Source organism: Ictidomys tridecemlineatus, chromosome 10, assembly GCF_052094955.1.
Source record: "Ictidomys tridecemlineatus isolate mIctTri1 chromosome 10, mIctTri1.hap1, whole genome shotgun sequence".
Taxonomy (NCBI): Eukaryota; Metazoa; Chordata; class Mammalia; order Rodentia; family Sciuridae; genus Ictidomys; species Ictidomys tridecemlineatus.
Window position 1 is genome coordinate 37402299 of NC_135486.1, and position 23490 is coordinate 37425788.

Below are 23490 nucleotides of genomic sequence, written 5' to 3' on the forward strand. Positions count from 1 at the left end.
CCATTCCCCACCCTCACCACTTACCCAAACCCTTGCTTGTTGTCAATAGGCAGAATCTTCCAGAGGGTTGCAGTTTACTGATCCAATCACTCACTCAGAGAGATTAAAATAGCTAGACTCCTGCTTCAGAAAACATCTATAGATGGTGATGATGTGTTTTCACAACAGTTGGCTTTTAAGAGTTCCGTTCCCCCAACTTTCCGAACCACAGAGCTTAACAATATCATAGGGACATACTTGAAGTGGCTTTTTTTTAGTGTCAGTATTTTTCTTTGGGGTTTGTGTGAGCTAATCAGAGTCGAAAGCTGAAAGGACGGTGGGAGAGGTAAGGAGAGATGGCACAATCTCACTTCTGCTTGCTTGCCAAGATTTTAAAGGAATTGCCTTCCCCTATTTAGTATGATATAAAAATAAAATCCAAAAACCTTAGTTCTATCTTAATACTCAATTCAGTACAGCTAAAAGCTCCCTGAATCCAATTTCTGAGCTGGAACAAATCTTCAAGGTAATCTAATTTAATTCCTCTTGTTTGCCAGGTAAGGAAATTGAAGCCAAGACAAGGGAAGGGTTTTGCCCTAGGTTGTACATATGTCAGTGGTAGAAGGGAGGCTGTAATCTGTTCTTCTGACCTAGGGGCCTTTCAAGAAATCACCCAAAACTTTACAGGAAAGTGTGAAGATGCCCAAGAGCTCAGAAACACTGTCTCTTCTGATGGAATGAGATGTTCAGTTCAAAGATACTCAAGTGATCCTTGCTTGGTAGAAACAAACAAAAGGAACACATTTTAATAGTTAAGAATCTGTTTTCATTACCATTAGAAGACAAGAGAGTAGAAGACAGACTTAAGGCAGGTTTGTCATGAAAAAACTAGAATATTCTCTATTCCTATCATTGATCCAGCATTTTACATACCTCATTTCTTTCTATAATCTTTGTATTATCCTCATATTACAAATAATATCATCTTATGCATGCTCAAATTCACAGAGGGAATAAGATCCTATTATTTCCAAATGGCTTGTTGGCAGGCCCAGGTCTACCACTCTGGCCTAACATGGATATTTACAACCAAATGACTTTTAACAAACTTAGTCCCTTTCCCCCCATGGACTCTTGCTCTGGCCATTTCAATGGATTTGAGGTTCCTCTGACATGTCATGCTATTTCTAGATTCCTCACCTAAATACATACAGTTCTGTTTGGAATGCCTTTCATCCACTTTATTTCCAAAAGTCACGCTAAGTCTTAAATTTAGTTTTAAGGTCATCTCCTCCCAGAAGCCTCTCTGCCACCTGAGCTGTCTGGATGTCCTACTCTGTGCTCTGTGGCACTCTATGGACACTCCCAAAATAGTATATTACCATGCCACTGTAAGCTCTGATTCCCTTGCCTACTTTCCTTCTACTTGACTACAATCTCCTTGTAGGAAGATACCACATGTCACTTAGCCTTTACATCCTCAGCACTTAGCACATTTTCAGGCATATATTAGTGCTTACAAATGCTTTATCTTAAAAAAAAGGATGGATGAATAAATAAAATACCCTCCTTTACTTATACTAAAATCATTTAATAAAGTCTCATTTCAATACCCTTGACTCTTGGGTAACTGGAGCTGGGGAAATAGAAAATGTCACTAATATAAACTTCTCCTGCTTTAAAGCCTGATAGGTCACTCAAAAAAAGTCTCTCCAGGGTTAAACGTGGCTCCCCGAACACACATTAGTTTCTGCTTCCTTAGAATATACACTGATCACAGTAGAAAAATTTTCATAAAATGTAAGGACAAGGAGAACAAGAACACAGGAACAGGGAGATAGCAGCAGTTGAGACGTGTCAACACCCCTTTTGAAGATGGAAAGCTAATGCACAAATGATCAGTGACTTAGCAAACCTGAGCCTGCTGAAGCCCAAGTTCCCATGATAGGAATTTGACAAGAAGCCAAGAGCCCAGGAGGTTCTCAGGGATGATCAGGAACCTCAGGAAACAGAAAGAGAGATGAGAGTAAATTGCCTTCCCTAGCTGCTCCACCTGGAGAAAGAAAGTTTATTTTCTAGAGAAACTGACTAAAGAGACACCAGGCACAACCAAGGGTGGGGTGAGACTGAGAGCTAGAAACAGTGGGATTAGAGACAGCCTCCATCCTGAAAGATGAGATTCCCCAGCCCCTGTTTCTGGCTCAGCTCCCAGAACAAGAACAGCCTGGCTTATACCCCTTTCCACCCACCCTACTCCAGCCTACAGTAGGCAGAAGAATTAAGGAGTCATTCCTGTAGAAAGAACTCAACCCAAGAGACAAATATGACCAACACTGATGTATGGGGGCGGGGGACTGTCTCCCAATGAAACTGCCAGGTACCCTCTGGACTATCCCAAAGCAGCCACCAACTGACAGTGCCTGTACTCACTCAAAAGGTTCCAACAGCCTGAGAATGAGCTGCAAGGAACACCAGGCATGGGATGAAATCCTCTGATATTGAAAACCCCAACAGAGGCAATTGAGAAAGCAGAAGAAACCATTAACCCAGAAGCAGCAGCATTAATTCCCCCCAGTGATAAAAGAAGATGAGGCATCCGTGAAATAAGATCAAGAAGCCTAAAAAAAATAAAGAATAAAACAAAATAAAAGATCAAGGAGCCTTCCACCCCGCCCTTGAGTATGAGTACAGAGAACAAGAAACAGCTCTTCAAAATAAAAACACAACTGGAATCTTTAAAATTATCATGAGGCCATGGAAGATACGATTATGGAAATCTCCCAGAAAATAGGACAGAAAGGACAAATGATGAAAAAATAGGGCAGAAAAAGATAAGAAACTTAAAAGATCAACCCAGGAGTTCTGACATCTTCCAGTAGGAAATCCAGAAGAAGCCCACAGAGAAAATGGAAGGGAATCATTAACCAGCACATAATTCCTTCAAAACTTCCATTAAAAATATTTAAATGTCGGGCTGGGATCATGACTCAGCGGCATAGAGCGCTCGCCTAGCACAAGTGAGGTCCTAGGCTCAATCCTTTGCACCACGTAACAATGAACAAATAAAATAAATGTATTGAGTCCAACTACCACTAAAAATAAATATTCAAAAATATTTAAATTTCCCTATGGAATGGACCCTGTGGATGCCCAACACAATGAACCAAAAACAAAACACTTCATCAAAGCACATTATTGGAAATGTTGGTACCCCAGCAATGAAAGGATCTAAAATGTTTTGAGAGAGAGAAAAACAGTTCACAAACTAAGGATCAGGAATGCAAAACAGCAACTGGGTTTCTTAGTGTCAACACTGGAAGCTAGCTCTGAAAGGCAATAGAGCAATGTTTTCCAATTTTGAGAGAAAAAATAATCTCCAATCTAAAAATCCTCACCCAGCCAATAAAAACAATCCAGGGAAGGTAAAGTAAGGACAAGCAGACAGGGCTGACCCAAGCCACGCTGGTGTTTACGTGGCCAGGGGCTGGTGAATTAGTACCCTCGTAAAGATGTTAAAATTGTGAAATACCGCTTCTCTATTCAAAGTCTCCAAAGAGATTCCCTACCATCCAAGAGGAAGTGCATCAAGAAAGAGAAAAATGGGAGTTTCCAGGTAATAGCAAAGGGATGGCCCATATAAATGGCCTAGAAAGCTCCTAGTCCAGGTGTAAAGAGGCAGAAGAGGAGGAAGAGCATCCAAGTGGGATGTCTCGGATTAAATTTTTAATTTTTTTATATATGTATTTTTTAATTACAGTTGGACATGATACCTTTATTTTTATTTATTTATTTATTTTAATATTTATTTTTTAGTTGTAGTTGGACACAAAATCTTTATTTATTTATTTTTATGTGGTGTTGGGGATTGAACCCAGGGCCTCACTCATGCTAGGCAAGTGCTCTACCACTGAGCCACAACCCCAGCCCAAATTTTTAATATTTATTAAAAAAAGAAAATTGGTAGATTATCCAGTTGTTGCAACATATTTATTTGAGTTTATAGCTCCTGTTGAGGGTTTGGAGAATAAGAAGAACTAAAAAAAGCAAACAAATAAAAATGAGATGATTATTAACTTCCAAGGGAAAACAAAGACTAGAAAAAAAAGGAATGTGATACTAGTGCACTACCTCACTCAGGTGTAAACAGTGAGTCATGACAAAATGAGGAGGGATTAGCCATTTCATTAAAATCGTGATCTTATAGCATTAGGGACCTAGAAAAGGGGAGTGTGTGTGTTTGTGTGTGTGTCTTGTAAAAACATTAAAAGAAAGAAAAGAAGGTCTCAGTATAACTCTGTAGGAAGTCAATAGATAAGTTCTAAGATTGCTAAAACCAAAAGATTATGGTTTTAAAAATATGGAGGTGATGGTGGGAGCAGGAATTAAGATTTAACAGTGATTGCCTCTGTTAAGAGGCAAAAGTTTCTGTTATTCATTATAAGCCTTTTAGTACCATTTTAAGCCCTCCTCATATATTATATCAATAAATATGAGGTATTTTTTTAAAAAAAGAAATGTCTCAGTCACCTCAGAGCAGTCTCCTAGGCATCTGACAAGTAAGGTGTTGGTGCCTAAAGCCCCTGTATCTCAAGAAAGTTCTGGTTGAAGTATTTACCTGATTATTTAATGCAGACATTCTCCAATCTATCCACAGGAGAGTGTCAAATAAAATCAAAGCTGGGAGGGTGGTTAAAATAGTAAGAATGGATTTTATACAGGACTATTGCAATAAGGGAAAGAAGCCTCAGTATGGAATTGCACTCAATTCCAATACAGCATGGACAAATGAGAATTTATACCCAAATTGGAAGATTGGGTGGTGATTGGAAGATGGAAAATTACTAAAAGGAAACATCAAGGGTAAGGGAGGAGGGAGGATTCTGAGCAAACTGATCTAACAGGATTCTATCTGAAGACTGGCCAGGGTGATCAGACATCCGGGGGGGATGGTAGAGGATGAAAAAATTAATCAGATATTGAAGTTGAACAGATATTGAGGATGGTGTGTGTGTGTGTGTGTGTGTGTGTGTGTGTGTGTGTGTGTGTGTGTGTTGTGTTGGGGGGAGGCAGGTCTTACTAACTGACTTAGCAGAGTTCTTGCTAAAACTAGATTTTACAAGAAAGTACACAGATGGATCTAACACAAGGCCCAGGTGCCTCATTACAGCTGAACCAAGAAGAGAATCTTCATCAGAAGCTCAGTAAAAATGCAGACTCTTGCTCCCACCCTTTATGAGTCTGACTGGACAGGCTTTGGTGGGGTCTGAGATCTGCCCTTCTTTCCCCGGATGACTGGGTGAGGTTTGGGAACCACCCAACTAGAGCAGAAATTGTGAGTGCATAGGGAGGAGCAAGAGACACATATTTTACGTGTGTACCTTGTTTCTGGGCATATGTCAGTGCATTATGAGTCTGTATTTCTCCTTTCCTCCCTCCTTCATCTTATTTTATCTTGACCCATAATTCCTGCAGAACTACTGAAAATACAACCAGAAATGAAGTCCCAGTCTCTGGTTTTAAACCCCTGCAGTCTGAGCTTTCTCTTCCAACCCTAGGGCTCCCTCTACTGGCAGAAGTCTGTTAAAACTTTCTGTTAAAAGAAATTCTCCCTCAGTTCCCTCCCCAATTAGGTCATTTTGCAGGGCTGTTGCCAAGCCCTCAAACTCCCACCAGACAGAAAAGGGAAAAATTAAAACTGGGAAAGATTTTTTTGACTTGAAGTTATGAGTATATAAATAGTAGGAGGGAACAGACTGAGGCAGAAATGAAAATGAGATTTGTACACACATGGTGGTCAAGACTGAGGAGGAGGTGACACTTGAGGAATCTAACTCTCCACCTTCTTTTCTTCACCCTCTCCCAAGATTTATGGGTGGACGGGAAAGCCACATTCATCAGCATTCCAAGAAAATGGAAGGAGGGAAATAAGTTAGGCCAAAAAAGTTCACTGAATATGGAAGCAGAAGGCAAGGATTCAGTATCCACCCTCTATTTTCCTCGATCTTCAAAAGAAGTGGTCTCCTTTTCCAAAGCCATATGCCATGTCATCTGGAATGGAGCTCCATAAATCATGTCCTTCCAGTGATTGTCTTCACATTCCCTTTGGATCTTTCCCACAAACCAAAAAGATGCTCAGCCTAGCAGTGTCTGGCACAGAGGAAATTCCCAGAAATATTTGAATGAAAACTTAACTCCTTCCCATCCCCAAATCAAAACTCTCCTTTGAACGTGCATGCTCCCCAAGCTCCTCAAAGGATGTGCCCATGCCCAAACTAGACACTTTATTTCGTCATGTGCCTCTAATCTTTGGCTCATATTAGCATTCCAGCTTTAGTACCTTGGAACTCCCTGGCATAGCTCTCCAGTGACTGCTATATGCCACACCCCAGTATATTCCTTTCCCTTCCCACCCTCCTGGACCTCTGCCATCTTAATGAGACTTGTCCCTTTGGGTTCCATATTCTCTCAAGACTTCTCACTCCTAGCTCTCCCCTGTTCTCTCTCACTGGCTTTTTTTTTTCTTCTACTTGACTCTTAAATTTTGTTGAAATGTTCCCCTCTCAGCCTCCACCTTCTCCTGGATAGTGTCATCCAATCCTATGGTTTCAACTTTAACTTAGATTATTGAATTCTCAACAAAAGCCTAAGTTGTTCTCCTGAGCTTCACATAGTTACCAGATACCAGGCAGAAATGAAAATGAGATTTGTACACACACAATGTGGTTAAGACTGAGGAGGAGGTGACACTGGAGGAATGTAACTCTCCACCTTCTTGTCTTCACCCTCTCCCAAGATTTATGGGTGAATGGGGAAGCCACATTCATCTGCTTTCCAAAAATGGAAGGAGGGAAATAAGTTACCTGCCTCTGAATATATCAGAACTTCTTCATTCATGGACACAAAAAAATGTTTACTCAATGCCTACCAAGTGCCAAGCACCACAGTAGCAGTGGAGATTTATTGGAAAGCAAGATGGGCCAGGCTTCTTCCTTCCCAGAGCTGAGTCCAGTGAGAAATAAAAAGGAATAAAAAGTGATGAGTGCTATGATAAGAGACAAGTGTCCAGTGTTGGGGAGCTCCTTATCTTGTCCATGGGAAGGTTAAGGCAGGCTTCCTTCAGCTGTGACCTTGAGTAGTTATACCTGAAGGACAAGAAGGGATAGGGGGGCTGGTGGAGATTCATGAGAAAGGATTTCAAAGATCAAGAAGAATTTGTAAAGCTGAAATAGGGACTTTGGCCTTTATCCTAAGAACAATAGGGAACCATTGACTACTTTGAAACTGAGAAATGCACTGGTCCATCCCAGTGTGAAGAATTGATGGACTGGAGCCCACAGGGACCCTCTCAGTATGGGCAATGCCTGTTTTAAGTTGGGTGGTGGGCCCACAGGCTTCCTTTGTATTTTTATGCTTCATAAATTACCTATGTTTTCATATATTCGTTGGTGCATACCAAATACTTAATAACTTTTCAAAAATGATTTGGAGGTGAGAGAGAGATGAATGAGAAGGTTACAAAAACTGAAAAACAGTGACCACCTAATTTTGGATACTCACAGTGACAGTAAGGATCTGGAGATGGTTCTAGAGATGCTTAGAAGATAAAATTTATGAGATTTGGTGGTTAATGGAATGTGGGGATTTGCAGAGGATGATGTAAAGAAGAACTCGTAAGGTTCTGGATTATCAGTTGAATAGATAGTGAAGCCATTGATTATAATATGTATCCCTAGGTGATGGTGAATAAAAATAACAGTCATTAGAAAACTGCTTGGCAGTTCCTAAAAAGTTAAACATAAATTTACTATGTAACCCAGTGATGCCACTCCTGGGTATAGACTCCAGAAAAATAAAAACAAATGTCCCCACAGAAAATTCTCACAACAATGTTCATAGCAGCACTATTCATAATAAATAGAGAGTGGAAAACTCCAAATACCTAAGAACTGGTGAATGCATAAACAAAAGATGGTATCTCCACACAATGATATATAGCTTGGTGATATAAAAGAAACAAAGTACCAAGCCCTGTCACAATATGGATGAGCCTCAAAACATCATGTTAAGTGCAAGAAGTCAAATGCAAAAGATTACACATCGTGTGACTCCACCACTATGAAATTTCCAGAAAAGGCAAGGCTATAGAAACAGAAAATAGATTATTGATTGTCTGGAACCAAGGACGGAAATAAAGGAATGACTGTAAATAGGCACAAGCAATCTTTTTTGGGTAATAAAATATTCTAAAATTGGATCATGATGATAATTTCCCAAGTCCACAAATTAGTGAAAAGTCATTGAAAAATATGCTTAAATGATATTATTTTATGGTATATAAATCATACTTCAATAAGCTGTTAAAAAAATAATAAGGTTGGTTTTGGCCTGTTGAGTTTAGGAGAGGTTGAGCAGACAGGTGGTTATACTACCTGAAGCTAGGATAAAATGCTGCTGCACAAGAGGAAGACTTAGGAGTTTTCAGTGTAAAGACAGCAATCAAAACTATGAGAGTAAGAGAGGTTACCCCAGGGGAGAAAGAGAAGGAAAAGTGAGGATAGAATCACTCATACATTGCTGATGGGACTGCAAATGAGTGCAACCCTCATAGAAAGCAGTAAAACTTAAAATGGAACCACCATTTGACCTACGTATCCCACTCCTCAGTTCATACCCAAAGGACTTAAAATCAGGATACTACAGTGACACAGCCACATCACTGTTTATAGCAGCTCAACTCACAATAGCTAAACTATGGAACCAACCTGGGTGCCCTTCAACAGACAATGGATAAAGAAAATATGGTGTATATACACAATGGAATATTATTAAGCCTTAAAGAAGAACAAAATTATGGCATTTGCCGATAAATGGATGGAGCTAGAGAATACCATGTTAAGTGAAATAAGCCAGTCTCAAAACAAACAAACAAACAAACAAAGGCTGAGTGTTTTTTCTGATATATGGAATGCTAACTTACAACAAGGGGGGGCTAGGGAAGAGAGGTACTTTGGATTAGACAAAAGAAAGTGAAGGGAGGGGAGAGGGTGTGAGAGTAGGAAGGATAGTAGAATGAATCAGACATTATTACCCTATGTGCATATAGGATTACATGATCAATGTGATTCTACATCACTGTACAACCAGAAAAATGAAAAGTTACATTCCATTTATGTACGATGTATCAAAATGTATTCTACTGTCAGGTATAACTAATTAAAACAAATTTTTAAAAAAGAGAAGAAGAAGAAGAAAAGAATCAAGGACAACTCCAACTTTCATAGAATCCAAACAGGAAAAGCAGTCTATAAAGAAAACTGAGAGGCAATCAGAAGTAGGAAGAAAATCCAGTGACAATGAATTGACAGAGGCCAAGGGAAGGAATGTTTGGGGGCAGGAATACTGAGAAGTCAGGCAACTGTGCACAGAGCCAAAGAAAGGAAGGCACGGTGGAAAGACATAGCGGGTATGGGGAGCCAGGTAACATTTGGAGGCATAGTGGGGCTGCAAACCCTCAGGGACAATCCTGCACCTGAATGGCAAGGCAGGGAAGAGGGAATGATGGTCAGAGTGGGCTGGTTGATGAGCCACAGACTACAAAATATCCCTAATTTTCTGCATAAATCAATGAGTAACTACAAAGGGCCAGTGGACAAGCAGAGTTCTGGAAGTGGATGGAGGGCCCACAGAGTTGGGAGTCTTCATAACTGGAATAAATGGTCAGAACTACAAACTCTAGTGGTGGCTACTTAGGACCCTCAAAGATATGGCCTCTGATGACCTCTTCAGGCTTGTTTCTCACCATGCAACCCCACCTCACAAAATCCAGTGATAAAGTCATATGAAGGTGCTTGCAGTTTCCCAAACATGTCGGTCTCCTTCGTGACTCCTATCTGCTTACACTGCTTCTCTGCAGGGGATGTTCTCAAACCAACCCTCCTCTCTCCCCCACACACTCCTGGAAGGCAGCTCAGTTCTCACTTTTCCCTTCCTTATTTGCCTGGAGCATTCCTGCTCAGATTTCAATATGGATCAAGGTTAATCTCTTCTAGGAAGCTTTAGGAAAGGCTTCTGGCCCCTCCCACACAGAGAATGATTATTTCCTGTTTTACACCCCCCACCCTAGAGTTCCACCCATGCCCTGGGAACACGCTACATGTTTATTTCCCATTGTCTGCTAGAATCTAGAGAGAACTTAACTTGCTTCTTCATTCATAGTACCTGACCCATGGTAAATACCCAACTAAACAGATGCTTGTAGGTGAATATCCCACTGAGATGCCATGGGCTATGGACTCTTTTCTTCTTTTCCAAATTAAGGCCCTTTGGGGGGCTGTCTATGTCTGCTGTAAGGAAGGTGGGAGAGATGACTATTCCTAGCCATGCTCCAGGATATTTCATCCACACCTAAGGCAGAGTTTCTTAGGTAAAGCCCAATGTCACTTCTAAGGTTGCCAAGTAAAACAATGCATCTGAATTTCAGACAAATAACGATGAATATTTTTTGTATGTCTCTTTCAATAGTTGAGATGGATAGGTACAGAAATAAATATTCTTTGAAAGTATTCATCATTTATCTGAAATTCAGATTTAACTGGACACCCCATATCGTGCCAAGGAGTCCTTTTTTTCAGTTACTATGTGGTTCCTCTCTCCTCTGTGCTCATGTGCAAGTCCTTGGGAGCCAGGTCCAAGCCTGAAAAACTGCAAGGGCAACCAATTTAGCATAATCTCAGACCCCACCACCTAGGAACAGGGATCAGACTAAGCCCATAGGCATAGGAGGGTCCTTCCTTTCCCAAGATGCCAGTGGCTGTCCTAGGCAAATAGATTCTAGGTATCTGACACACCAGTGCCCCTGTGACATACAGGCCACACATACCAGCAGGGACAGGATAGCACACATGGGGTATTTTATCCAATTTTTCAAGACCTGAGAAACCAATCAGTGGAAAATAGGAGTAAATCTGTCCATTGGGAATAGGGTTGAGGAGAAAGGTTACTAAAGAAGAACTTCTCACTTCATGAGATATACAGGAAGGGGGAAGACAGGAGGAAGGGGAGAAGGAGAAAGTCGGTTATTGGATAAAATTATATAAAATGATTTTTTTTCCTGACATGGGGAACAGATTTTGGCACAGATTTATGAGTTCCTAAAATCAGACCTGAGGAAAACCAGAGTGGAGGTGGGGATGGGATGACAAAAAGAGGGAGAAGGAAAAGGCCACTTTCTAAACAGAGCTACTAAATAGTCATGGAAAGTAATAGAGCTGCTGCCTCAGAAATGACAGGGGTTCCTTTCATAATCTACATGTTATGCCAAATGCATGGAAATCCACCTCCCAGCTGCTCCTCCTCACTTTCTTCTATCTCCTATCTGGCCTCCCAGATCTGGCCCATCGCTCTGAGTTCCTTCACCCCCCCCCCCACCCACGCTCTTCTCACCTTCTTGCTTGTTCTTGACCCCTTTTATTCAGATAGAAATAATCAAATCCAGAGAGTTCCTGGCCAGGCTCTAACATGCATAGGAAGAATTCACTCTGCATGGGTATTTGCAAACTTCCGGCTATAAGACCCACTTTGGAAGCCTGCTGTAGGATGTAGGTGCTCAGTGCATGACAAAGGAGGGGCATCCAGGAGGAGCTGAGTCCATGGCTAGTTTCCTTCCTGTGACAGGAAAAGGAACTTTGTCAATCAGGAAAATGTGACTCAAAAAAAAAAAATGTAGATGAAACATCCAGATTTTCTTTTGTCTTTATTTTTATTGTTGTTTGGTTTTAATATGGTGCAAACCCCAGGAAGAAGACTTAGGGGGTGGGTTTGATCCATTCTGACCAGAATGCTGAATCCCAGGGATTTCCCTGGATTAAACCAGGCTCCAGGAAGATGTCAATTTTCTTATTGCTATAGCATCTCAGAAACTAAACCAAAACAAGAAAAAGTTGATTGAATGCCTATTTTGGAACAAGACTTGAGGGACAGGAGAGAAGCAAAGATGAAAAAGACATAATTCATGTCTTCCAGTAGCTTACAAGCTAATGAGAAAACCAGCTGTATAAATGTGCACATGCAGAAGATTGATATATATTATATAATGTAGTCAATGTGCAGAACCCAATAATACTAAGACCCTCTTAGGAGTTTGAAAGATCAAAATTATTTTTATAATCTTACTAAGACATCATTTGACTCTTCTAGAGGCTACAGAAGGTGTAATAATGTCATGCTCTGACTGCTAATGGAAGGTTTGCTTTCGTATTCTTAAAAAATATATATATCCTCAGTCTTAATTTCTAATCTATTAGTATCAGTATCAATAGGTAAAACATACATGCAAAAGTTCTTTGAGGTCCTGGATAATTTTTAAGGGCATTAGAGGGTCCTGTGACCAAAATGTTTGAGGACTATTAAGACTTCATATATCATTACCTGTTATGGTTTAGATATTAGATATTAGGTATCCTCCAAAAGCTCAGGTGTGAGACAATGCAAAAATGTTCAGAGGTTAAATGATTGGGTTATGAGACCTTTAACCCAATCAGTGAATTCATCCCCTGATGGGCATTAACTGAGTAGTAACTGAAGGTAGGTAGGTATGGCTGGAGGAGGTGGGCATTGGGAGCATAACTTTGGGGTACATATTTTGTATCTGGCAAGTGGAGTCTCTCTCTCTCTCTCTCTCTCTCTCTCTCTCTCTCTCTCTCTCTCCCTCCCTCCCTCCCTCCCTCCCTCCCTCCCTCCTTCCTAATCATCATGTAAACCACTTCCTTCTGCCACACTCCTCAGCCATGAGGTTCTGCTTCACCTTCAGCTCCGAGGAATGGAGCCAACCATCTATGAACTGAGACCTCTGAAATTGTGAGCCCTCAATTAAAATTTTCCTCCTCTAAAATTGTTCTTGTCAGGTCCTGTAGTGACAGCAGTGAAAAAGCTTACTAAAACACGACCACTACTGTGTACTCGTTTCTCATCAATGTATATCATACAACGATTATTTCATCTGGTTCCATGAAAAATCAATTTATTGGATGCTTTTCCGATTTTCATAGCATGATGACTGCTAGGTAATCTAATTATTAATCTCTTTGTATCTGGATCTTTTGAGGCTGCACAATGTTAGGTTTCAATTACTTGAGCCAACAATCAGCCAACATTAGTGCATTTCCTTTATGTTCTCACTCATTATTTTTGCTTTCTTTATGTTTTCTGCAGTGGACTTTACAATTCTTTATTTCTTTTTTTTTTTTTTTTGTCAGACAATAAGCTTCTCTACTCTGCCCATCTTTCTATCATTTCACCATCATTCGTATTTTAAAGCAACTCTTCATTGTTTCCTGTAATTTTACTATTAATAGTATAGGATTAGAGAAATAAATTCCCTCTAAGGAGTCTGGTTTGTAATGTTTATCGGTAGCGTAAAGTCCTTTATGAAATTATGCAAATATATCTGGCAGTTCTGACAGTATGTAATCTAATTTTCACTTGAATTGTATCTGTTTTCTATTTTTGTCTTCCATGAACCTTGAGCTCTATCTAGCTCTCCACTGTTCTCAAATCACCATTGTTTTCTGGAAGTGAACTTCACAGCTGCGGGCCTTTGTTGACAAATTGTTTCATCTCCTCTGGGTCTTAAATTATTTTCTCTTATTCTGAAGTGAAAATTCACTGAATATTTCCAGATACTGTATTGCAGGTCATAACTCAATGTCTCCTAATTTTGTTTTAAATTCCAGCCTCCCCCATCTCAAACCCCCATCTCTCCACCAAAGAACTGATGCTCGTTCTTAAATTTGTTTCCATAATTTACAGAATGTAGAATTTGCTTTATGATGGAGTAATTTTCATGATTTGATTGGTTGATTTTAGGTCGAAAAGCAGCAATGACACATCTTAAATCCTTTCTTAGAGGATTATGCTTTAGTGAAATCTTGCTACTGATATGCCAAGGTAGTTGTTTCTATTCTTCCCTGATAATAAATTCTAAATTGCTAGGATTTTCCTCCTCTTGGTCCTTTTATTGTTACTAAATTGATGTTTAGCTAGGATGTGGGCATCCCACACTAGCTTCACATCAAGTGTGTTAGGTCTTTTCCTCCTTCTCTGGGTTTATTCTTCCTAGTGTACGCCCCATGCTTCTCATTCCTCTACAGCATTTAATTTAATACCTCAGTGCTTCTCTCTCTCTCTCTCTCTCTCTCTCTCTCTCTCTCTCTCTCTCTCTCTCTCTCTCGGCACTCATTATTTCTTCCTCATTCTCTGTTAAAGTAATAAGTGTATGTTCTGTTGCACTTGCTTGAGAGTATTGAGCTGGTCTTGGGTTTCCCGCCATCTGGGTTTCTGGCAGGATTGCAATTTTCCTTTGATGTTGTAATACTTTTTCATTGAACTTGAGTGTGGGGCTTATAGGACTTGTTTGCTTTTATTTATTTATTTTTTCTCCCGAGATGTGCACATTTTTCCTTGAGCTTATTTTGCTGTTTTGTGCTGTTATTTTTAATTGCTTCCGACTGGGGGGTGGGGCTGAGGGTGAGATTTGGCTTGAATTCGGCTGTCTTTGCTATTACATTTCTCCAGAAGCCCCGCATGTATTTCTCTGTTTCTCTCTGTTTCTCTCTCTCTCTCTCTCTCTCTCTCTCTCTCTCTCTCCTCCCCCCCCCCCAACCACCCCTGCCTTTGACAAACCACTTTTGAAAGGCCATTGATCCCTGGTGTAAATAGTGTTAAGAGGAAGATGGGATCGGGGTAGGGATGCTCAGGAATCCAGTCCTGTACAGTCATGAGCTTGGCCATCTGGAAGTCTCCTCTTGCTCAATGAAATGGAGTAAACATTGTCCATTATGAAATCCACCACGCAGGCTGCCAGGGACGAATGGGATCCCACCCAAAGCCAATCGCTGCTCTGACAGGGAAATTGGCTAGCACTGCCTGAGACTACTCCAGCCTCCCCCGTCCCTGATGTCACAATTCAGAGGCTGCTGCCTGCCTAGGACGTTGTAGAAAGCTCTGTAGGTTCTCTCTGTGTGTCCTACAGGGCTCCCGGGGGCCAGGTCCTCATCTGATGGCTTTTATGACAAAATATCTCCTCCCCATCCTGGTGGTCTCCTTGGCCTACTACTATTATTCTGCAAATGAGGAATTCAGACCAGGTAAGTACCAATGTGTCTCATTTGGGAGGAATAGTTTAGAAAACACAGGGGTCTTAGTGTATTCCTAAGGATCAAGATGTGTTCTTGATCCCTAAAGTTGCTGAAAAAGAAGGAACCCCGGAGTAGGATTACATCTCTGTGTCCTCTAGCCACAGGCTGTAGTCAGGAGGGATGCAAGGAAGAGCAGTCATGTAGCCAAAAGCTTGCCAAATAGACCACGCTTTACTTGGCACCATTAATGGAAAGCAATTTCAACCCTTCTACCAAAAAAGAAAAAGAAGGTAATACCCAAATTCACAACTTAGTCAGATAATAGGGCTCAATGGACAGACTAATGATTGGGAAACAAAAAAGGACTCTGGTGTTGATGACTAAGTAGAAGTAAAGAAAGTCCAGGAATCTCTATGAACACATGTGTTTGGATGATTTTTAAATTTTCTTTCAACAAAGCAGAATGAAATAAGCCCAGTAACGTCTGGAACTTCAGTGTTTTACGTGAATCATGACCTTGCTGGCCTGTCCTCATGATCTCTGTACAGGGAGGCTTTTAGGAATGACAGCAGACAGCCTCTGTTTTGAACAACCATGCCAAACCCCACTTCAGAGCATGTTTATGAACAACTGGAACCATTCCTTCAGTGATTTACAGAGTTAGAGACAAACTGATCTGGGCTCATCACCTTTAATGTTGGAATGTGAAATGAGGCTGCTCATATCCTGAGAGGGAGAAAGAATGTGACTTCCAAGTTAGATGTGATCTTCACCTCCTTTTGGGGTTCTCCAGAGATGCTCCAAGGAAAGAAAGTGATTGTCACAGGAGCCAGCAAAGGAATCGGAAGAGAAATGGCTTATCACCTGGCGAAGATGGGAGCCCATGTGGCGGTGACAGCGAGGTCAGAAGAAGGTCTACAGAAGGTGAGGGTTCTTTGCCCACATACATATACTCTTAGATGTCTGGATATGTTCTTCTGTATGTTCATATATGTATGTAAAATCCAGTATGTCTTCTTTCTCTTTCTCTTCCTCTCTGTCTGTTTCTTCCAATTCTGTACTCTCATATACAGGTTCAAACACCCATAGGAATATAAAAATATGCATTTAAGCATTCATTTCTATACACACACACCCACATACACTGTACAATGAGCCATAAAGTTCTTGAGGTGTACATGCTCATAATCACACCTATTCACACACAAGTATCCATGAAACCACAGATATAGAGACGTATATTTAGATACTGAAATTCCAGTATCTATTCAGGAAGACATATCCTTATATTTCATGCAGACTCTCAGGCAATGCCCTCTCATAGATTCACAAGCCCAAGGATGTACTAACAATCACAAACCTAAAGCCACCAATATAGAAACCAGCATCCCTAGCTATGGTGCATTCAGAAAGATCTATTCACAAGCTCCATGAGCGTAAGTAATGAAATTAATCCCCATCACAGTGACAATTTAACAGTGTAAGTCCCACCATGTTCCAAAAGCTATTTCAGACAGAGGACAATAATCATGAGTCTATTTAGGAACACACACACACACACACACACACACACATCCCATTTCTAAACAGGGCTGCAAACAACCTCTCATTTAAGCCCCAATTACTTCAAAGATTGCATCCAAAATTCTACAGCCAAGACCAATGCCATTTCTGCTATCTCTCTGCAGGTGGTGTCCCGCTGCCTAGAACTTGGAGCAGCCTCAGCACACTACATTGCAGGAACCATGGAAAACCTGACCTTTGCAGAACAATTTGTTACCAAAGCAGGAGAACTCATGGGTGAGGCTGCTTCTCCTCTTTCTTCCTCTGGACTTTGCCCTAGAGGTCACCAAAGAGCTTTTGAAAGGGAAAGGGAATGTATCTACCCTAGATGGTTTCTCTCAACACAGCCATCTCTTACAGGTGGACTAGACATGCTCATTCTCAACCACATCACCAACTCTCCTTTGGATTTTTTTCATAATGATACCCATATTGTGCGTAAAACCATGGAGGTCAACTTCCTCAGTTATGTGGTCCTGAGTGTGGCTGCCTTGCCCATGCTGAAGCAGAGCAATGGAAGCATTGTCGTCATCTCCTCATTGGCTGGTGAGTGGAACAGGGACCAGTGTGGAAGGTAGGAGCCAAAAAAAAAATATATATATATATATATATATCCAGGGATTGTGCTAGGTTGTAATGAACATGAATTTTATCACTTTCCATGCAGAGAAGTAATACACTATAAACTTGAAGTTGAAATGTTCGCAGCGATATTAGGCAAAAGCTCATTAACAAATACATATGGACAAGCAGAAATAATAAGTATGTAAACTGAAAGAGAGGCATACAAGCTGCATAAAAGTGAAGCTGTTAAGAATTGGTGGGCCATAAGAAATGAGGATTGGTTAAAACAGGCAGGTGATAAAATCCCAGAAAATGCAGTCAGAGAGCCCATATGAAGCCTGTGGTTTGTGATCTAAAAATGAAAGATCGGGGCTGGGATTGTGGCTTAGTGGTAGAGCTCTCGTCTAGCATGTGCGAGGCCCTGGGTTGGATCCTCAGCACCACAAAATAAAAATAAATAAACAAAATAAGGATATTGTGTCCAACTACTTCCAAAAAATAAATATTAAAAAAAATAAAAATCAACAAACTGCTGCAAGTACAGCCTGCCCTGGTCTCTCTATTGGAGAGATCTAGTCACAGTGAATAAAAAAGACTTTGCTTCCTCTATGACCAAGAGTTGTAGCTTGGTAAAATTAGTCAATGCAAAGGTAGAAGTGAAATACTTTCACAACAAACAATAGGCAGATTAGCTACGGCAAAAGGAAATGAACAATAGCAACAACAACAATAACAACTCCTTACAAAATAATTCACAGACATGCCTATATTAGGGGCATTCTCCAAAATCTCAACTAGTTACATTAAAAGTCCAATTTAAACAACCATCTAAGTAGGGAGGAAACATGTACAGAGAAATGTTCATGAATAGATAGATCTCTTTGGGATCAAGAAAAGACCCTTGGTGCTTTAGAGGGTGACAGTATCAGAAGTTATCACCAGTAAAAAGCCAGAGTTTCTGGGCTGAGGGATTCCTAGGTGCATTTCATCATGGACCCAGGAGAGAAGTTCTACACACCTTTGTTGATTAGTCAGTCAGAGGGATGTGGCTGGAAGGTCTGAACACCAGGATCAAATCCAGCCATTAAATGTAGTTCCTGGCAACATAAAAACAAATGACCTAGAAGACTCTGTAAACTGTTAAGTACTTCACAATTGTCCATTCTTACTGAAAATAATAACATCATCTATGTTGTAAAGAGTTCTCCTTTCTGGCCCAGGAAAGTCTGCATAGTGATTGGATAAAGGGCCAGTGTGTCTGTGCTACCCGCCAAACAGAGTGATTGATATGCATCCCTGTGCTTCCCAGCCAACACAGACTCCCCACCCCTCCCCAGTCACAGACTCTCTCTGGGCTGAAAGGAAGGGAGAGTTTCCAGATGCATACTGAGTGGGAGGGTGCTGGGCACATCCCCAATGCATCCTGGGACATTGGCCAAAACCCTCACATCAGTTATGGTGTAGGTGGCTTTAATGATTTCAGTTGATTAAACAATACATTCACTCTAGGCAAAGGATGCATTTCATCTTTGGTTGGAGAATTTAAATTTTATAATGTACTATCTAAATGTGCTGGAAAGGAATATATGAATTACTGTAGAAGCCCAAGGGCATGATGAAATTCTGATATAACCTCTGTTTCCACGTATCTTCTACACTTACAGAATGACATTTGGTAATTACCATGGATTCTGGGGGTAAAAATTTAGTTGGATTACTATAGCCAAGAGTTCTGCCTTTTTATTATGAAGCACATCTGTGAACTTACAAAGTACAGACTCATTGCTTTCTCTCTCTAACTGAAGAATATTAATATTCTGTGTTCCAGGATGTATTCTTATAAATAGTCAGTAAACATATTCATTAATATGTCCCCTTAAAATCTGAACCCCACAACATGAGATACTAAGCATCAGTTTGGTCTTAAGGCCAGTGAAAGTATTGAGATGGAAGTGGGTCATGGTAGCACATCCCTGTAATCCCAGCAACTCGGGATTACAGGGCTGAGGCTCGAAGATTGCAAATTGGAGGCTGGCTGGGCAACGTAGAGAGACCTTGTCTCAAAATAGAAAATGAAAAGAGCTGGAGATGTTGTTTGGTGGTAAAGTGCCCTTGGTTCAATCCCCACTACCACAGAAAATTAAAGTATTGGGATGGAGTTTTAATAATTTCCTCTGGGGAACACATTGTTGTTGAATTACAGTCACAAGCAATCATTTTTATTCCCAATACATTTCCAGGTATGGCATTACATGGAAGTATTGTACTCTTAATATATTACTTAAAGGCTCAGCTACTTCTTTAGCATTAACAGACAATATTGATGCTTCTGGGAATCTATGGTATACATTCATTCATCCCAATGCAACACCTTTGTTTGATACCTACTGATCAACTCTCTTGTATATGTAACATCAAGTTACATTTATTAGTCTCCCCTCCTTCCACCAGGTGCTAGTTTGGACATAAGTTTAGCTACTTTAACAAATATCCATTTTATAATGCCCTAGGCAAATCTAATTTTTTTTCCTCCCATGAAAAAGCCTAGGTTAGGCAATCCAAGGCTGATATGGTAGTGTCACGCCATGAACACTTCTGTCTCAGAATCACCATCCCTATGGTATCATTTTATCTAATTGTTTAAGATGGTCTGCTGTTATATTTGAATTCTAGCTAGAAAAATATGAAAAAAGAAGGATACCACCTGAAAGTTGTATTCTTCTCTTCTGCCATAGCTTCCTGCAATTGTGATCTTTATTCATGTGTCCAGGTAAAATTCATAGGTTCTACTTCTATAAAGGGCATTGATATTGCTCATATAAGGCATTGATTAACTAATGATCTCTCTGCATCACTCCTGCCAAGAAACACATAAGTGTAGAAGAAAACATGCCCTTCAGGCCACCCAACACATGTACCACATACAAAAACATGCTTGTGCACACACACACATGCACACCCACTCTATCTCTCACATTCAAGGTCCATCACAAAAACAAAACCCCTTCCATCAGGCAGGGGCTAAAGGAAGTATGAAGAAGCAGCAGGGGAAAGAATAGAAAGAGAATGCCAGTTAGTATTTGTTTAAAAAACTGCAATAGAAATAATATTTGAACTTGACTTTTAAAGAAATTCCTGGATCGGGCAGAGAACATTTGAAAACATCTGGCAAAAGTTTATCTGCCATTAATCAAAATGGGTTGTCTTGGGTTTAATTCTAGAAGGTGAAGCTGATTCCATTTTTGAGCCCCTTGGCTTTCTGAACCCCATTAACAGTGGTGCATCCTATCAGTTACACATGTGGCTGCTGGAACAGAGCTCCTAATGCTGCCTCTTTACACCGCCTCTTTGCACCCCCAGACAATCACGGGCAAACCCCACTATCCCTCTGCTCCTTTCTCCTCTCAAAATCTATTTAACTCACCCCTCACATGAAAACTTTTTCAGGACTCATCAGAGTCATTTAAACATTGCTTCTTTGTCTTTATTACATTTTGATAAGTTACCTTTGGAAATTCTACTTCCTCTCTATTTCTCTCTCTTTTTCAAAATTTCTCCTGTGATCCCGATTCTACTAACAGCAATAATACAAATGCTAAACATACTTGGGCAAGTATAAGTGTAGGGATAATGGCTCTTCTGTATCAAGGAAAATGAAAGGCATATTTTGAAGGGAAACTAGACATAATAAAGAACTGGGTTTCTTAAATCTCCAGAATAAAAATATACTGAAAGGAGTAAAGAACCTCTTTGGAAGCTGTGTAACAGTCTCAGTTACCTACAGTTACCTATTAACTCTATATCTTTCAAAAGATCAACTTTTAAATATATATACATATATATGTGTATTTAATATATTTTTAATTTGTGCATATTTATTTATCAATATACTAATGAATATATTCATAAATTAATTAAATGTACTGGTTGTTTGGTTAAATTAATTAATTATATGAATATATAGTTTAATTAAATATATAGAGAGAGTTTTATTCAAATGCATTCCTTTTCTAGTTTGCTCTTTTGCATCATTGTTTCATACTGTTTTTTAAATGTAAATGTACAGTATTTCAATATACTAGTCAGGGACAAATACCTCAGAAGACAATGCTCTAGTGGCAAGACTAAAAACCAAGGAATGAAGTCACTTGTTGGACATTAATCTATTTGTCAGTTGAGGGCTGCATGTGTGGTCTAAACCTATTTCAAGAATTTGACATTAGAAAGAGAAAAAAAAAACATGTTTCTCAAATACACATATCAACTAACAGGATTTGGACTAGTCATGATGTTTTATATAAAGACAGGAATATGCAGATGTTAATCTCATCTGCAGCTCTGGCACTCACTTCATCCTGAAACACGGGCCAGTTCCTCAATGTATGGAAGTGCTTTGGGGTATGGTGGAGGTGGTGAAAAGATGTGAAAGGCCGTGGAATTGGAATGGAAAGCAGTCATCTATCCCTCCTCAAATTTGTATTAATTATTTAAAGAAAATATGCATTTTAAAAATTTGTTGTAATTAGTTACACATGACAGTAAGAAAATATGCATCTTTATCCTTAAATCCAGTTACCTCAGAAGTAATTTTCAGGGAATACTGTTTCCAAGATTAGTGGAAGTGTTTTATGCATGTGGGGACAGCCATAGAGATATAATAGAGGAGAGATTTGTGTGTATACAGATGTGTCACCTAGAGGACCTGAAAGAATGCCAAAGAGATCATTAACATGGGCATAAAAGTTCCAGGAGTCATTGTTGTCTAAATTTAAGAGATTTTATTTGGGCAAAATCTGAGGAATCAAGACAGAACTTGCTGTATTTATCTAAAAGTTCTAAGTTGTATCTGCTTAAAAAGAAGGAGATAGAAGTCAAGCACAGTGGCAATATTGCCTGTAATCCCAGTGACTCCAGAGGCTGAGGCAAGAGGATCACAAATTCAAGGCTAGCCTGGGCAATTTAGTGAGACCTTGTCTCAAAATAAAGAGCTGAGGATGTAGCTTAGTGGTGGAGCATCCCTGGGTTCAATCCCCAGTACCAAAAAGAAAAAGAAAAGGGGAATGGAGAAGATTTGAAATCAGGGTGATATTAGGGGACGTGACACTTTCCGAAGAAGACAGCAACAATTTAGCACAGGTAGAAAACAACATAACATGACAATTATTGCTTCAAGTTCCCTTAAAAAGCTGGGGTAGAGCTTAAGTAGTCAAGGATACTTAACGGCTAGACCACAGGTTTCATTCATGTGTAATTCTAGATGAAAATATCAAATTTCTATCATTAGTCATGTCTTTATGTTTCATCACTAGGGGTTTGAATAGGCCCATAACAAATATATTTTATTTAGAAATATATAAATAGAAAACCAAGTCTTAAGGAAAGAAGAACATAAATGTACTCAAATTAGACTCAACACAGATGCTATATTTAAGTTTCAAATTTAGCTCTCAAATTTCTTAACAGAAAGGAAAAAAGATCAGTATACTGTATAGATAAGATTATATTCAAAAGAAAGAAGCAAATAATTTCTGAAATATATTTCTCATAAAAGATTATAAGTAGAAGGCAAAAGTAATGGAAAGAGCCATTCTTCAACAACTTTTAAAGATGTTTCTATGAGCCAGGTGCAGTGGTGCACGCACACCTGTAATCCCAATAGCTTGGGAGGATGAGGCAGGAGGATCGAGAGTTCAAAGACAGCCTCAGCAAAAGCAAGGTGCTAAACAACTCAGTTAGATCATGTCTCTAAATAAAATGCAAAATAGGGCTGGGAATGTGGCTCAGTGGTCAAGTATCCCTGAGTTCAATCTCGAGTACCCCTCACAAAAAAAGATGTTTCTATGACATAAAAGTTTCATATACATACATACACAGAATGAAAAATTGGAAAACAAAAAAATAGTATAAAACTGGAAATAGAAATCATTCATGGTCCTGTAGTCTACATATAATCATGCCAGTATTTTCAGAATTTCCTCCCAAACATATAAATATATAACTATAGTAAATCATATATAAATATTATAATATATACAAATATAATAGATCATATATAAATTATGTTATATATAAATATATAGCTATAGAAAATTAATTATTTTCCCATTTTCTCATTAGTTACCACATTTAGGTTTCTCTCAATGTTTTCACATTGCAAAACTCCCACAACAAATGTTTTTATATCTGAATCTATGACTAAGTTGATGATTATTTCCTTGACAGATTCTTAGGACTAGACTGAGTAAAATGA

The 23490-nt window shown here is 39.6% G+C and overlaps 2 protein-coding genes across 3 annotated transcripts in view; one reads left to right on the forward strand and one right to left on the reverse strand.

Moving 5' to 3' along the window:
• C10H1orf74 (chromosome 10 C1orf74 homolog) overlaps window positions 1-23490 on the reverse strand; it is a 134656-nt gene that overhangs the window by 29262 nt on the left and 81904 nt on the right. The gene's annotated exons all lie outside the window — the stretch shown is intronic.
• Hsd11b1 (hydroxysteroid 11-beta dehydrogenase 1) overlaps window positions 14918-23490 on the forward strand; it is a 44416-nt gene continuing 35843 nt past the window's right edge. Inside the window, exons 1-4 of the mRNA XM_005329463.5 lie at window positions 14918-15122; window positions 15907-16037; window positions 16802-16913; window positions 17037-17222. Coding sequence (XP_005329520.1) covers window positions 15035-15122; window positions 15907-16037; window positions 16802-16913; window positions 17037-17222 — 517 coding nt within the window. The 5' untranslated portion in view covers window positions 14918-15034. The remainder of the gene's footprint in view (window positions 15123-15906; window positions 16038-16801; window positions 16914-17036; window positions 17223-23490) is intronic.